Source organism: Gorilla gorilla, chromosome 13 (assembly GCF_029281585.2).
Source record: "Gorilla gorilla gorilla isolate KB3781 chromosome 13, NHGRI_mGorGor1-v2.1_pri, whole genome shotgun sequence".
In the NCBI taxonomy this organism is placed as follows: Eukaryota; Metazoa; Chordata; class Mammalia; order Primates; family Hominidae; genus Gorilla; species Gorilla gorilla.
Genome location: NC_073237.2, coordinates 119,916,601 through 119,934,235, shown reverse-complemented (window position 1 = coordinate 119,934,235; position 17,635 = coordinate 119,916,601). Strand labels below are relative to the sequence as shown.

At 45.9% G+C, this 17,635-nt stretch overlaps 1 protein-coding gene across 15 annotated transcripts in view; it reads left to right on the top strand.

The window, feature by feature from the left end:
- DENND1A (DENN domain containing 1A) overlaps nucleotides 1–17,635 on the top strand; it is a 543,118-nt gene that overhangs the window by 359,417 nt on the left and 166,066 nt on the right. For all 15 annotated transcript variants that reach the window (XR_010130361.1, XM_031014509.3, XM_031014508.3 and 12 more), the window contains one exon: nucleotides 7,653–7,778. Coding sequence is in view for 14 of the 15 variants with exons in the window: in XM_031014509.3 (XP_030870369.2) it covers nucleotides 7,653–7,778 (126 nt within the window). In the remaining variant the exon portion in view is untranslated. The remainder of the gene's footprint in view (nucleotides 1–7,652; nucleotides 7,779–17,635) is intronic.

The window sequence follows — 17,635 nt, the reverse complement described above, 5'->3', positions numbered from 1 at the left end:
CTCACGCCTGTAATCCCAGCACTTTGGGAGGCCAATGGGGGTGGATCACTTGAGGTCAGGAGTTTGAGACCAGCCTGGCCAACATGGTGAAACTCCATCTCCACTAAAAATACAAAAATTAGCTGGGCGTGGTGGCACATGCCTGTAATCCCAGCTACTCAGGAGGCTGAGGCAGGAGAATTGCTTGAACCCAGGAAGCGGAGGTTGCAGTGAGCCAAGATGGTGCCACTGCACTCCAGCCTGGGCAACAGAGTAAGTGAGACTCCATCTGAAAAAAAAAAAAAAAGAAGGGACAGACATTAATTGGATTCTTGCAGAATGCATCATTATACATTGTTGTGTGTCCCTAAGCGAAAGACACAGTGAGAATGTATAATAGGGGAACCTTCGTCTAGCCTCAACAGTTCAACTGAGGAAGTGATATTTGAACTGAGACCTGAAGGACGAGTAGTAGTCAACCTAGGGCCCTGTGTTGTCCAATATGGTAGCCACTATTCACATATGGCTATTTAAATTTAAATGGATTGAAATGAAATAGAATAAAAGTTTCAGCTTCTCAGTCACACCAGCCACGTTTCAAGTGCTCAGTAGTAGCTAGCATATTGGATGGCATTGGATAGAAGATAGATTATTTCCATCACTGCAGAAAGTTCTGTTGGACAATGCAGAATTCTAGGCAGGGGGGCAATGGTGGGTGAGAGCACTCCACACCAGAAATAACCTATGCAAAGGTCCTGGGGTAAGGGGGAGGCCAGTGGGACTGGAGCCCAGTGTGGGTGGCTAAAGCCACAAAGGAGGACGCAAGAGCCTCTCATCTCAGAGACTGGCCAAATCAAACGGGGCCTTGCAGGCCAGGCTAGGGCTTTAGTCTTTTTCTCCAGAGCAGTGGAGAAGAGCTGAGAAATCTTAAGGTGCCAGCATTGATGGAAAGAGATAGATAGGATTGTCTTAGAGGTGAACACTCAATAGTCTGCCATCCACTCCCAGGCCCCAGAAGTTGCAACCAAGTGATAAAGGAAAAACACTCTACTTGTTGAGCACTAATGCGTATTAAAAGGGTATTTTCATTCTCCTGGGGAGAAAGACATGTAAACTGCTGGTATATAAAGGGCTAAAGAATAAGATGATGGTATATACAACATGAGAACCCCTTCTGAAGTAGCAGTAAGCTAACTTGTAGCCGATTTGTAGGGGCTAAACTGGAAGTCCTTGGGAGACAGGCCCTCCCTCCTCTGCAGTTCCATTTCCAGCACATCTCCAGCATGGGACCTGCAAAGATTAGGAATCAACAAAGGAATAGGCCATCATGCCCTGAGAAAGAGCTATTTGTTCTGACAGAAAGTTGGAGGCTTGTATTTTTTAATAAAAAGTTTGTTAGAGAATACGATAAAGAATATCCCAGGTTTGCGAATGGGTTTTGAGGCCTTTGAAATCAAGTAGAAGACAAAAGTGCAAATGGAGCTTGAGCCAAGCCCGTAACAGGCCTTAAATATTGTGCTAAGGTTAGACTTTATTATATTCACAGTAGGGAGCCACTAAAAATTTTAGAGGGAATGACATGATATAACCTCTTGTTTTAGGAAGGTAATTCAATGCAAAGGATGAATTAGACTAGGAAGAGAATAGAGGAAGAGATACCAGCTCAAAGACTGTTGTAATAGTACTGGTAAAAGAAGAATCTGAACTAAAAAAAGCCAGGCACTCTACTACATCCATTCTTCATTTTATATCCATTATATTTTACTCCTCACAATGTATACATGTTGTACATACTTCATTTTACAGCCAAAGAACTAAAGCTCAGAAAGGTTAAGAAAGTAGGGAAGCCAGGTCCAGCGAAGCCAATCTTAGACCTAGGCTTCTGTGATTCAAACTCTATGCTTTACTGCCTGAGGAGTGCAGTGGGGACAGAGGAGTAGATGAAGCCAGGGGACCTGAGAGGTTGAGAACAGTGACCAGTGAAAGGAGGAACAGGGGTACACGGTCGGGTGAAGGCGGGGCCGGGGCAATACTGTGTGTGTTACTGGATGTGGTAAGTTTGTGGTTGTATAAGACCAGTCTCCTTGTTCCCTCTGACTCATTCAGCATGCAGATAGATGTTCATTTCTCCTGCCATTGTGGTTGTGTCTTAGCAATGGCATTCTACAGAAGGGGAATGAATATCACTTTCTCTTCCCATCCTTTCCAACAGAGACCAGTTTCTTCTAATGATCCGTCACTAAAGAATGTGATCCTAGACTTTCCTCCAAGCAGAGAGGCTCAGCCACTGAAAATGCCTTTCACAATGTCAAGCACTTGCTCATTCGTTCTTTCATTTGGCAGAAAGTACTGCATGAGTACACTGAGTCAAGAACTGTGCTGGCTGCTGGCCCTGCAGGGAACTCAGTCCATCAGGAAAGGAGGTAGAAACTGCAGCTCACCATGGAACCACCTGCTCAGTCCAAGGAGGCCGACTTAGTGGTCAGGGCAGGCTTCACAGATGGGGGGACATCTGGATTCCCTCTTTCCCTTAACCCAAGGCAATGGGTAATTTGACTATTAAAGAAAAATACCTCATTTTAATTCTTTATTATAAAAGTAACATATGCTTTTTTATAAAGGATAATCAAAACAATCAAGTGTGTAAAATAGAAAGTGAAAGCATCCTTGCATGGTTAAAGTTTGGTAATGTAGCATTTTAGATTTTTACTGCATATATATTTATATATAATTTTTAAATGGTTCATGCTGTACACGTTACTCTGCAACCTGCATGTTTTTCCTCACTCGACAGTATTTGACGGACATCTTTTTGTGTCAGTTCATAGAGTACCGCCATGTCCTTTTTAGCAGCTATGTGATATTTCCTGGTGAGGATGTGGGATAATGTATTTCAGAGGCCCCCATTGATGGAGACTTGGATGGTCTTTCTGAGGTTGAATAGATGTTCACAAGCAGGACAGGAAGGGACAAGAGACAGCCAGGACTGAGCTACTGAGATGGAAATGGGCTGAAGAGTAGCCTGTGCTTCTGGATATCCACGTTTAACATTAAGTGGGGCAGGTGGAAGTGAGGGTGGTGGAGGACAGCCTGCACAGTCTGCTCGTGGAAGTTTGGATGTTTTTCTGAAGGTGATGATGGTGAAGGGCGGGGGCACTGAAGGGTTTTGATGGAGGATCAAAGTGATTGGATTTGGATTTTTCCAAGATTATTAGGACAGATATGGGTGAATGGCATTGAGGAGAAACTGAAGGCAGAAGAAGGCCCACTGAGGAAACTGCTCCACTAGTCTGGGCCAGAGAGGGTGATGGAGCTGAATTTGCAGGGCCAACGTCATGGGCACTGAGAGGAGAGGATAGATTCAGGGCATATCTGGGTTGGTGTTGATGAGATGTGGAGAATGTTTGTGGGAAGGAGGGAGAAGTAGGGAATCTGACATCTGACGCCTGGCCCAGGAGACTGGCCGGATGATGCTGCGGTAACCAAGATGGCACACAGAGGGGAAAGGGCGCCTTAGACAGAAGCTGGCAAGTTCAGTTTTGCCCCCTCTTTCCTTTGCCTTGTCTTCCTCCTATAACACCCGAGTAAAGGAGGAAGCCATCCTCACCAGCACTTACAACACACCCAAATTACCCCTGATGAATCCCAATGTTAATGATCTGACCAGCACCCCTCAGGGTACTGAGGGCAAGTTCAGCTTTAGATATATGACTCTGTGTTGTTTAAACCTGAAATTGTCTTCCCTCACTTTTATTTAAAAGACAAATGCTACTCCCCAGTGATCAGATGCACAGATGCTTGCAGTTTCAAAGTTTGAGGTGCTGGCAGGTCAAGACAAAAGCTTCTCCATGTTTCAGGGTGACAGGAGGTCTTCAGAAGTCCTGGCCTAAGTGGTCACAGGGGCATCAGGAGCCCAGGACCACTTGGCTAGTTTCAGACCAGCTGGGGCAGGCAGGAAGGAACCCACTCGTATTTGCTCAGTTACAATCAACGACTCCTTCTTTGTGTAAAATGGTAATGAGGCCATTAGGAGAGGCTCACCTGAAGTGCAGCGTTGTGAATCCAAGGTAATTAAACACCTCCCGAATGAAAGAGAAAGGCCAAGGAAGGTTAAGTGAGGAATAATCTGCGGCACAGGTGGCCCAAGGCCCTTGAGGAGCCAGAAGGAGAGCGACAGTGGCTTGCACCATTTCAAAGGATGGAAATGTCACTGTAGTCCCTGGGAGGGGCAGGATTTTTATTTTTATTTTGGGGGCAGGGGCAGGGAGTGGGTAGTATTTTTAGCATGTTAATAGAGCATGCTGCTTTTTCATACTTCTCTTTGTAGGTGGAAGTCCATGGCAGAGTCAGCCTGGGTGCTGAGTGGCCTGCATTGCTCCTCAGGGGCTCTCATCACTGTGGGGCTGGGGCTCATGTGTCCCTGATAAGGGGAGGTCATAATAAACCAGTTATAGATACCCGGATGTTGAGATAGACTTCAAACTGCTTCCAAAGGAATTGTTTTCCATGCTCCCCTCTTGGAGTGGAGGTGGGGTAACTACCCCCTCAGTGTATGTTCCCAGGGCTTTTTACTTTTCCTTTTTTTTTTTTTTTTTTTTGAGACAGGGTCTCACTCTGTCACCCAGGCTGGAGTACCACGGTGCAATCATGGCTCATTGCAACCTCAAACTCCTGGGCTCAAGCAGTCCTCCCACCTCAGCCTTCTAAGTAGCTGAGACTACAGGCAGGTGCCACCATGGCTGGCTAAATCTTTTTTATATTTTTTATAGAGATGGGATCTCACTGTGTTGCCCAGGCTGGTTTTGAACTCCTGGCCTCAAACAATCCTCCTGCCTCGGCTTCCCAAAGCGCTGGGCCCGTCCCCATGGCTTCTAACTTATCAGAGGAGGGTATCAGTCCCATCTTCACTCAGTTTAGTGTCCAAACATGAGGCACGCCCTTTATCAACAGCAAAGGATTGTTTTCCTGTACACAGTTCACATTTATGAATGGCTTCCTAGGCACTGAGCACTGTGCTTGGTGACTTCATGTATCCTTCCAGCTTGTCTTCATTGCATAAGGTCTGGCAGAGGATTTTTGCTTTTCAGATTGTCACCTCAAAATTTCTGTTGTCTCCACACAAAAGCTTGCACATGAATCTTCGTAGCAGCATTATTCATAACAGCCAAGAAGTAGAAACAGCCCAAATGTCCATCTGCAGATGAACAGATTGATAAAATGTGGTCTGTCCATACAGTGGAATATTATTTAGCCATAAAAAGTATGAAGTCTTGACACATGCTACAACATGGACGAACCTTGTTCATAAAAGCACTGTGCTAAGGGAAATAATCTGATGGCAAAAGACTACCTATTGTTAATTCCATTTATATGAAATGTCCAGAGTAGGCAAACCTGTAGAGACAGAAGGAAGGTGAGTGGTTGCTTGGGTTTGGTGTGGGGGTAAAATTGGTAGGTAATGGGGAGTGACAGCTAATGAGTATGAGGTTTCTTTTGGGGTAAATGAAAATGTTCTGGAGTAAGTAGTGATGGTTGTACAGTCTTGTGACTACACTAAAAACCACCAAACTGTGTACTTTAAATGAATGAATTTTATATGTGAAATATGTCTCAATAAGCTATTAAAAGTTTTTCTTATCAGAAGCTTGGGAACAAGACATAATGTGCGTGGATCATTTCTAAAGTATGATCTAGTCCTTCCCAGGTTGGATTTTTTTTCCCCAGACTTCTCAGCAAGTGATTCTTAATATTTCTAGGGTCACAGGCACCTTTAGGAATCTGAGGAAAGCTGTGGATCCTGTGCCCAGAAAAATAGTCTTCACTCATTCATACTAAAAATCTGTAAAGGATTCATGGACCACCTAAATCTAATTTTCTATTTTATCCTAAGTTTTGTCTTTAAATGATGTCATACCAGTAGCTGGTCTCTTACAGAATTAGTTTCTGTGAAACGTGCTCTTGATATGTTACCTGCATGCTTAAAACCAATCATTAGTTTTCTGTTTCTCTCTCAAGATAAAGGAAAAAAATCCTTTCAGGCCCCTGCCTTTCTCTCCAGCCTCATTTCAAGCCATATTCCCCTCATTTTCACCACTGAAGCCAGGGTTCTTTCTGTCAGGCCCCTGCCTTTCTCTCCAGCCTCATTTCAAGCCAAATTCCCCTCATTTTCGCCACCGAAGCCAGGGTTCTTTCTGTTCCCTGAACTCTTCTTCGCTGCAGGGCCTTTGCACACCACTCCCCGTACTTAGCACGCGGGGCTCACCCCTCTTTGCTGAGTTAACCACCCTCACCCATCCTTCAGATCTTAGTGCAAGCTTGTTGCCCTCCAGGAAGGCTTCCTTGGCCTTCTTGACAAGCTCTGTTACAGGCTCGTCACAGTAGCAATGGCACATGCATTCTTGTTTTTCTCACTAGAATGTCAGCTGAATGAGGGCCAAGACCCATGTGTGGTTTCATTGTATCCCTTGCATTCTCAACACCTATCATAGTCCTCGGTACATAGGAAATAATAAATACTTGCTGAGTGAATGGATAACTCGAGGTCACCACGTTGCACAATTCCTCTTATGGGGAATGCAGCGTGAAAGGTGTGCTCTGAAGCGTGGCATCTTGAGATGAATGAAGGGCATGTTAGAAATAGTCCAGGAAGCTTGATGTTGAGGGCAACAGCCACTATGTCACACAGTCTTTCCTACATTGTTTTTTATGTCTCACTTTTCAGGAAAATCTTTATTCGTTTGGCCAACGGGTTTGTTTGTAGTACGTGGACCTGTGGAATCTCACAACCTTCATATTTCCCTCCTTGCTTTGGCTACTAGGAGGCTTTTAAGTCAAATTTAAGCTCATTTCTAGCCACCATGTAAGACCTGGTGGCTTACATTTATATACCAAATGTATTACCTGCTTCTTTGCCCATTACCATCGCTTCCGAGTTTTTTGTTTTAACCTCTTGAGTACGTGTCTATTAGTATAAGCTGCCACACTTCCTTTAGAGTATGATGTGTGAGAAATATAAATAAGCCTTTATTCTAACATTTGTAAGTAGCTTTAAGAGGGGATAGAATGGGAACTGAAAGTCTGAGTTTGGGCCCAGACTACAAGACTTTGATTGGAATGTGGCCATGTCTTGAGTTTGTTGCTAGGTATGTAGCCTAACCTCCCTGAGGCTGTTTTACCCTTGTAAGATGGGAACATTAATCCCTTCCTCACCGGATTGTTAAAATAACTAAATTGTAAAATGTATGCAAAAGTGCTTACCTGGCATGGAGTAAGTCATTAAAAATTGTTTTTGTTTTTATTAGACATGTTCTAATAGGAACAACATTCATTTAAATTTCAAAAACATGCCCTAATTCTGAACACTTTTTTTTTTTTTTTGAGACTGAGTCTCTCTCTGTCGCCCAGGCTGGAGTGCAATGGCGCAATCTCGGCTCACTGTAGCCTCTGCCTCCCGGGTTCCAGTGATTCTCGTGCCTCAGCTTCCCAAGTAGCTGTGACTACAGGTGTGTGCCACTGCACCCAGCCTGAACACGTTTTTGTCCTCCCAGTAACTGAGGTATCAAATGGATCCTGCCATCCATAGGATCTTCCAGGGCTCCGTATGTAGTGGGCTTAGTCAGCCACCCTACTTTGACCCTGTCCTCAACCTGTGTTTTCCTTCTCTCCATCACCAGATCTCTTCCCTGAAGAACAGGCTGAAAAAGGTCTCCACAACCACTGGGGATGGTGTGGCCAGAGCGTTCCTCAAGGCCCAGGCCGCTTTCTTCGGTAGCTACCGAAACGCTCTGAAAATCGAGCCGGTGAGTAGCCTTGGCATGTCACAGAGCCCGTGTTTGGTCAGGGCTGAGAAGCATACCTCAGGGGCCACAAGAAATGCCATGATTCTTCTGGTTTCCAGATTCATCTAGAAGAGCTTGTGTGTGTTTGTGGTGGGGGACAGTGTACTCCCCTTGCCATACCTCTCAACACAAGGAGGCTGTGCTATCATGTGTGAGACCCTCACTGCTCTGGGGGCTGTTATGCCCTGTGCGTCACCCTAGACAGTAAGCCCCAACTGCGTGTCAGATGCAGCGCCAGGCCCCTCACACTCACCTGCTCTCCCTGGGGCTTCACAGTGCACCTGTGCAGTAGTGGTGATCAGCTCCACTTTACAAATGAGGAAACCAAGACTCAGGGAAGAGAAACAACTTAGCCCGGAAGAGCCAGATGGCCCCAGAGCCCCTGCTTTCCCACTGGGCCTCGCCACACCTGTTCTTTCACGGGGCCGCTCCTCCATGCTTGAGAAAGCAGAGCCTCCTGGGTCTCACGCCTCATGGCTCCTGAGAGTGGTTTTGGTGTAAGTGACCACAATGAGGACCGGGAAGTGACCTTGCCCACCTCTGGCCCTTCCCCCTTTCTGGGCCTTGTTGACTCATCTATGTCCCCTGCCTGCCTCATGAGGTGACTCGTGATTGCAAGGATGTGAAGACAGCAGGTCTTCTCTGAAACCAAGGGCAGTAGCAGTCCTCTTAGCTTCAGAGAGAAGTTCTTCTTTGCTGTTTCTCTCCTCGGCCTGCTCTTGGCTTTCTGGCTGAGGAGAATGCAGGAACTGGCCTAGGGACCTGGGTCACCCTGCAGAGGGGAGAATGTTGGAGGGAAACCTTGCCGACAGGCCTGTTCTCCCAGGAGCACAGGGCTGCCTTTGTCTTGAACGGGTGAGTGACGCTGTCACACCCAGCCTAGTCGGAGTCGGAATCAGAGTTGGGTGTAAGGGACCAGCACTGGCTTCGCTGCCCATAGGCCGGGGCTGTTTGTTTCTATTTTTACTTTAACCTATAGCATTTAATTAGATCAAATCACAAAAGATGAGGGGATGTGAGGCAATGCATTCTTTACAGAAATTCTGATTGTGAGCAGGGGTCACACTTCCTTGTAAGCTGCAATTATACATTGGTAAGTGTCTTTACTGCTCTGACTCCGTCGTGTATTCAAGTAAAACACAAAGAGTAACAGCAAACACCTTGTTTCCCCATCACCCAGGACCTGCTCTCTGTGAAGTGGCCGGGGAAGTGGGTGCTCAGGGAGCAGCGTCCTAACCCCACCCTCCTACTCCTTTTTATCCATCTAGCACTTAGGCCTTACTCTCTAGGCTGCCTGAGCTTTGGGCAGTGTCATCGTCACTGTGTGCTCACACAGCAGAAGGGATACACTCTCTTTTTGCTTCCTGAGACATATTTCCCTTAGGTTTCTCGAAAGCCCTTCAGCTTAAAGCCAGTTCTTGATAGTGTCCTGCTAGTCTCAAAGTGACATGGCTCTGATTACTTGTCACGATCTTGGGTCCAGCCAAACCAATCAGGTTCAAAGCAGTGACAGCTGGCACAATTCAAGGAAAATACAGTTGTCTTCCCCCCTTTAAAATGGGAATGAATAGGACAACTGGCCCAATCCTTTGCTTGGGTTGCTGGGAATGGACAGACTTGAAGTATTTTCACTCTTGTAGTGATCTCATTGTTGGCCTGTGTGCATCTGGAATCCAAAGGCAGCTGAAGTTCAGGGCATATTGCTGCTGCAGGATCTGGCACAGGCTCCTCCACGGGAGGAGTTTATCGTTGTACTTGCACAAGGTGCTGGAAGGCACTGGATTTAAGGACAGAAGCCCTGGAGTTTCAAGCCTGGCTCTGTACTTCTTAGCTGTCTAAAAGTTGAGCAAGCCATTTAATCCATTTAAACTTCAGTTTCTTCACCTGTGAAATGAGGATAAGCCTGCCTATCCTTCCTGAGGATCAATTGAGCCATAACACATTTCATCAGGAAGGTGAAACTTGAACTGGGTCTGATGAGTAAGGTTTGGGAAAAGAAAGAAGGGAGCATCCCTTCCTAGAGTGAGGGTGGAGGTAACTGAGGAAGCAAAGGCTTGGAGGCAGGGCCCCTCATAGCCAGTGAGTGTGCCATTTTCTTTGGAGCAATTGGGTGGGGAGATGGGGCTGCAGGAGAGGATAGAGCCAAATTTGGCAGACCCTTGGATGCTACGCTAAGAGAGTGAACTTTACCCTGTGAGGAGTGTAAGTTTTTGAGCAGAAATGTGACATGACTGAAGTTGCCTTTGAGCAGTAGTACAGTGATGGACTAAAAGGAGAGCTGGAGGCAGAGAAACCAGTTAGAGGAGTGTTATGGGAACTCAGAAGAGAGCCCTGGGTGGCTCCACCAGGAACAGGGACCATGAAGGAGGAAGTAGCAAGACTCGGCAATAGATCAAATATGGGAGATGAACAGCAAGAGGTGTCAAAATGTCTCCCAAGATTTGGAGCCTAGGAGAGGATGAAGACACCCCTAGTAGCAAAAGGGAATGCTTAATGCCAAGGTGTTCACAGTAGCAGCATTTCTAATGGTAAAACACTGGAGTATACTGAGTATCCATGTTAGGTAACTGGTGAAATAAATTAAAGTCTGTCTTATGATAGTTTTAATGGCTATGTAATAGTCTATCAGCTTAGAGATAACATGATGGATTTAGATGGAGACATGGCACTTGTCCTTGAATGTAAGATGCTGTTCAGTCATAAGATGTACTATTAGTTTATGTACCATTAAGAAAGGGAAAAGAGTGGTGCCAATTATAATCGAAGGATGCCACCAATTATAAGACACATCCAGATTTCAGAAATGTTACAATGGGGAGTAATTTTCATCTTAGAATCAATGAAATATGGCAGACCTGTCAGCCTTTCAATCCCATTCATCTGAACCACAATGGCTTTCTTCCATAAGGTGGAGAAGGAAACCAGAAGGCCTGGAATTTTCCAACCAAGCTTCAAGCCATGGTCATCACCATGTCACCTAGATGGTTTTTAAACTATAGATTTAATTTTGGCAAATTCTCCTCTTCTAAAATATGATGTAACAACATTCCCCATGTAAGATTGCTTGGGGCAGCCAGGCATGGTGGCACATTTAAGACCAGCCTGGGCAACATAGAGAGACCCCATCTCTACAAAAAAATAAATTAGCTGGATGTAGTATCACATGCCTGTGGTCCCGGCTACTTGGGAGGCTGACAGGAGGACCACTTCAGCCCAGGAGTTTGAGGCTGCAGTAGGCCAAGATGGTGCCACTGCATTCCAGCCTGGGCAACAGGGTGAGACCCTGTCTTTTAAAAATGTTTAGGGGATTAGTTTAAAATAATGACTGCAAAGTACATATGAGCCCAAGAAATAGGGAGGAGGCGTTGGCTGCATCGGGGGGAGGATGGTGCCTTGAGTGAGCCTGCCAGGGTGCAGACAACACAGTGCTGAGGCCCTCCCCAAGGCCACTTGTCTTTTTGTTGTTTCTCTGGTTATAAAAATAGCACCTGCTCTTCATCGGCTCACGCCTATAATCCCAGCACTTTGGGAAGCCGAGAGAGGTGGATCACAAGGTCAAGAGATTGAGACCATCCTGGCCAACATGGTGACATCCTGTCTCTACTAAAAATACAAAAATTAGTTGGGTGTGGTGGCGCGCACCTGTAGTCCCAGCTACTCAGGAGGCTGAGGCAGGAGAATCACTTGAACCCAGGAGGCAGAGGTTGCAGTGAGCCAAGATTGTGCCACTGTACTCCAGCCTGGTGACAGAGCGAGACTAACTCTTAAAAAAAAAAAAAAAAAAAAAAAAAAAAAATGCACCTGCTCTTTGTGGAAAAAAAAAAAAAAAAAAAGGTTTGAAGTAACAGGACTAGAAATGAGAAAGCATCACCCATAATCCTGTAGTCACGAGGTGAGATACAGTGGTGGCAGGTTTCCATCCAGGTTCTAGGATTTTTCGTTTCTTTTGTTTTTACATTTTTGGGTTTTGGTTTTTTAACTTTCTTCTAGGCAGATGAGATATGCCTGAGAAAGCAATCCAGTATCCTAGTTATTAATATATTTTTTTTGCCTTTTAGTTTGTGTAAGCATTTTCCACACCACATAAAAACTCTTCTTAGACATCATTGACAGTGGCTGAGCAGAGCCTATCAGGTGACGCTTGTGGTTCCCAACCCTGGCCGCAGATCAGAATCACGGGGGGGTGAGGAGCGGGGGGGCTTTTAAAAAGGCAAATGTCCAGGCCCCCCTCAGAGATTTCTGTCAAGTTCCTGTGATCTGAAATCAGAGCCAAGGCCCACCATCTTTTCCTAGTGCAGGTCTTTTTAAAAAAATTATTTTACTATTGTATTATTATTATTATTTTGAGATGGGGTCTTGCTCTATTGCCTAGGCTGGAGTGGCATGATCATGGCTCATGGCAGCCTCAACCTCCTAGGCTGAAGTGATCCTCCCACATCAGCCTCCCAGCTAGCTGGGACTACAGGTGCATGCCACTGAACTCAGCTAATTTATTTTTAATTTTTGTAGAGATAAGGTCTTGCTATGTTGCCCAGCTGGTTTCAACTCCTGGGCTCGAGTGATCCTCCAGCCTCAGACTCCCAAAGTGCTGAGATTACAGGCATGAGCCACCGTGCCCGGCATGCTGGTCTTTTTGATTGTCAGTAATGTTTCATGATTTTGAACCACACTGTGCTAAACATCTTTATATAAATCTTCATGCATGGTTTGAATTATTTTCTTAGGCAAATTCCTTGACATGGATTTACTGGGTCAACGGATGTGAGTCCATTTAAGGCCTTTGGCACATAAGGTGTGGGAGAAAGCTGGTGAGCAGACACAGGGGGATGTCTGCAGGGAATGGCCCCTGAGGTGGGTGCCAGGGCAGGGCCTGAGAACAGTAGGTTGCTGGGGGCAGAATGAGCCTGCAGGGTAGAAGGCCAGGTATGTGAACGCCACGCAGGGCAGCCCAGCTGCAGTGCTACCAGCCCTCTGGCTCACCTGTGCTCCCTGCTTCACAGTGCTTCCATAACAGCGCCCACCATGCAGGGTCCTGGGGTACTGCCCATACAGGTGGGGGAGGTGGAGGTGGGGTCATGGCTGTCAGGTTACTGCAGTCACAGTGTTGTGTTTTGTTGGAAACAGAAACATGAGGGACCTAAGCAGGCTCCTCTCTGCTCTGCTTCTGCCTCCCTGGACCCTGAGCAGTTATTCACCTCTCCAATCCTCAGTTTCCCTTCCATAAGGTGGATGTGTAATCCCCTCCTTGCAGGAGTGTAGTGAGGCTTAAATAAGCCCAGCACGGTGCCTGTCCTGACGGCCCTGGGAAGATGGGCATAACCCTGCCCTCGCCCACCTCCTCCCTCTGAGGAGGACCCTGCCAGTCTGGAGCCTGTTGGGGGACAGCTCCAGTCCGTGGCCTGCCTGGCTCTGTAAGGAGGGGTCGAGTTCTGGCCTGAGAAGCAGAGGTGGGCATCTCCTCCTCTGCAGTCACGTCTGAAGACCTTTTCCCTGGCTCAGAGCTCCCTTGAGATTTTTACCACCTTGGCGTTTTTTTTCTCTCTCTCTCTCTTTCTTTCCTAATGAAAAAATTCAGAATGCAGCTGGCTGGGGGACTCCTGAGCTTTGTTTTCTTTACCAGATCCAGAAGGAAGAAGGAAGGGGGCCGCTTGCTGAGGCCCAGCCCTGTGCCAGGAGCTAGGCTGCTCCTCCCCATCTGTGCTTTCTGCGGGTTTGTTGGGGAGGCTGGGTGCCCGGCTCAGGGCGGGGAGGGCCTGTGTTGGCTCCCTGGTGATGTGTGTCTTCAGGGCCGGGTGAATTATTCCAAAGGACTCTCTCAGGGTCAGAAACTGAGATGCCAGGGGTGTCCAGTCACTGCCAAGTTCACCTCAGTGGCCTCCCACAGGGTCAGCACTCAGTTCAACTCTGAGTTGCTTCCCATCCGTGCTCTCAGTAATTCTCCATCCCAGCCCCTCACTAGCCCTTTACACACGGGGGATGGAGCGAAGGCTGCAGTGATTCCTAGGAAGCAGCAGAGCCAGCAGACAGCCTCCAAACCCAGGTTCCCTCCAACACATCCTCCCGCCTGTCTTTGTTCTAGTTTCCACATGTTCCGTGTTAGTAACTCTCTGCATTTCCAGTACCAGGCACAGGTCGTGGCACCGTGTGTAGGTATCAGTGAATATATTTTGGAATAATAGACGGGAGAATGGGTGAAGGAAATTAGGGAATAGGGAAGCATTTGAGGCAGAGGGGCTCCACTTGGCCTCTGGTGCATACACATTGCATCCTGTCCTATCTTTGGGCTTCAGAGGTTGCTGCTTCCTGATAGAGGGGAGGGTGTCTGCAAATCACAAGGGCATGTGACCCATTTTTCGGTCACCTGGAGAAAATCAGATGCAAAGCCCAAGATATTTAACAATATCAGTCAAACCAACTTGTCCTTCTCGACTTAAATGACAGAGCTACCAGCAGCCAGGCAGCCCCATCCGGAGAAACCCCCTTTATCCATGTCAAGCGGCAGCCCAGGCTCCAGCTCATTTATTTAGGCCTTTCTTGCTCTCTGACACGCCTCCTAGCAGTTGCCAGGCAACTCTGGGAGTAGCAGTGTGTGTTAGGGATTAACTAGTTAGGCCTGGGGTCCTTTTTGGCAAGAAGGGGATAAAAGACAAATGAGTTCAATTGCTAGGCCAAGGGTCCTTTCTCTGCATGGTAGAAGATTGCAACTTTTGGAGGATATGTATAGCAGTATGGTTCTAAAGTTTGCCTTGAATGTTCCTCCTTTCTAGAGAGAACGAAAGAATTTTTTAGAGAAGCTTTTACCTCACTCCTTTGTTTAAAATTATATCATCATGAAATCTGAATAAGGCTAATACACCCCCTTCGAAACACATTTCACACACGCTGGTCTCAGTTTTAAAGAACTTTTGCAGATAGATTTGTGTGCTTTCAATTCATCCCCTTTTCTGCTTAGAGTTTCTTATTTCATAACCCATGCTGCATGACGGTGCATATGAGGGTTCCTCTCCCCATGTCTGGCCCACTGCAGGTCGTTGGTATATGTTAGGTTAAAGAGCAAAACCCATGGGTATTGGGGTTTGAAGACGCGTCCTCTTCTGTGCCAGTGTCTGTGGAAAGGCCAGTGTAGATGGAGCACTATGGGAGCTGTTTATTCAGCTAGCTTGTGTGGCCCTCTCTGGGCCAACCTGCTAGCTGGGCTTCCCTAAGATAAAGGGAATAGAGCTACTGCCCACAGGGAGCGAATGCTGGGTGGGGGCAGTAAGCAAACTGTTTAAACAGGTAGCAGCCAGCTCACTCTGGTCCCACTTGCTTAGTTCATCCCAAGAGGCCAGCTTCCAGATTGAGCTGTGGGTACACTGGTATCATCCACCTTATAGCCCATGATTTTGCACGTGATTCTGCTGAGTCATATTTATCCACCTAAAACCCCTTGAGGACGCAGAAGTTGAGATAAAAGCAGATTGATAGCCTGGCTTTCAAGGATGAATGCACGAGGTTGTGTTGGAGCAGGTTGGAAAAACACCACATATATCTGTGTCCTGGTTGAGTAACCCTGTTGATCTCACGTTGTTTATGAAAAAACAGTAAAAACTGTTTTCTGATTTGTTTTTGGTGTAGTGGAAAACAGAAAAATATTTTTAAAGTAGTAAAATCAAAACAGCACCATAGTCCCACTGATTTTTACTACATATGCCTTTTGTATTTACTCTTTATTTTTTCATTATGCAAAGGGTTTACATAGGTACAACCAAATCTCAGTTAAAAGTTAGTTCCCCGCCCCCATTTAACAAGATTTCATATGCATTTTTACATAACTGCAGAATATTCCATCAAGTATAACTACCATAATTTCCATAACCACCCTCCCTTGTTGGACATTTAGGTTATTTCCAGTCTTAATATTATAAGTAATACTCCACTAAACATCTTTGTGAATAAAGCTTTGAAATGCTGTATTTCAAAGCCTTCTGAGTGGAAGAACTGAGTCTGTGAGCAGGAGCCTGACTGTGGGGGCCAACTTGTCACAGCATCGCAAGAAAGCAGATTTCGGTTGACTCAGCCTCGCGGTGGCTCAAGATGGAAAAAGAATCAAGAACCCTTGATGGGTGGGAGGGTGCGCACTCCCTACCCTCCACACAGACAAGCAGAGGATTCCCAGAACACACATAAGGGATGTGACTAATTTGTCTGTGCCCCCATCTTGTGCTGAAAATAGGTTTGAGGAACCTTAAGACGCTATGTACAGTACAGCAAGATGAGAGATAAGGAAGCAAGGAAACCGGGAGAAAGAGGAAACTGCATGACGCCTGGAAGGGACTGATGTGTGTGTACAGCTGTGTGTCTGCGTGAGGCTCTGTGACCCTCCACACGGGTTGGGAGTGGTGGAGCTGGGACTCACCCCATCACACCCAGGTCTGTCTAAAGAGCCCATGCTTTAAGGAAAAAAAAATGTAAAAAATACATATAACATAAGATGTTCTATTTTAACCATTGTTAAGTATACAGTTCATTGGCATGAATGGCATTTGCAATGTGCAACCATCACTACTGTCTATTTGCAACATTTTTCATCACTCCCAACAGAACCTCTGTATCCACCGAGCAAGAACTTCTCATTTCCCTTTCCCCCAGCCCTTAGTAACCTCTAGTCTACTTTCTGTCTCTGTGAATTTGCCTATTCTAGATAGTTCATAGAAGTGGAATCATTCAATATTTGTCCCTTTGCCTGGCTTATTTTGGTAGCATCATGTTCACCAGGTTCATCCATGTTATAGCATGCATCAGAACTTCAGCCCTCTTTAAGACTGAATAATATTCCACTATCTGTATATACCATATTTTGTTTATCCACTCACTTGTTAATGGACACCTGGGTTGTTTCTATGTTTTGGCTGTTATGAGTAGTGCTGCTGTGAATGTGTGTGTATAATTAATAGTTTGAACACCTGCTTGCAAGTCATTTGGCTGTATACCTAAAAGCGCAGTTGTGGGTCATCTGGTAATTCTACGTTTAACTTTTTGAGGAACCTCCAAAATGTTTTTCACAGAGTCTGTGCTTTTGTTAAGTGGGTAGCAGTGTCTGTGGGAAGCATGAATATGGACCCAAGAATATCTGTAGGAAAAGTTCATGAAACATTTGTTTTATTTTCCGGTATATTTTAGGCAAGTGGATAAGGAATTATAGCCAAAACCTACAGGCCGGAGCTAAGCAGATTCATTGATGAGTGTAAAGGGGACTGCAGAAGGGGCTGGTAACTTGCTAATTAACATTTTTTCCCATTTTAGTGGTCATCTGAAGTCAAGATCATGTCCTGGGAATGAAGCAAGGATAAGGGGAGGTGCTTCTGCCCCAGGACTTCAGGGACCATCACTATAGCTCTGTGGCTCTAAGTGGCTAAGGAAGCCACCGAATGTGATGGAAGGAGTATGGCCTTTGGAATCACCTGGGTTTTAATTCTGGCTCTGTCATCTACTAGAAGATGACTCTGGAAGTTACTTCACCATCCTGAGACTCACTTTTCTCATGTGTAAAATGTAAATAATGCCTAGCTAGCAGGACTCTTGATAAAAATAGCAATAATATGCACCAAACACCAGCATAGTGCCTTGCTGATAGTAGATGTTAACTAAATGATAGTGACCATCCCTGGGTGACAAAGTAAAGGAGGAAGGGAAAGATGAGACTGCGACATTCTAGAATAGTGGTGTCCATACTTGTTCAGCAAGTGCCCAAGAACCTGGAGCCATGCAAAACACACTGAAATTATTCTGGCCCATTTAATTCTTTCTTTTGAACTAATTGTGAAAGTATGGCTTTT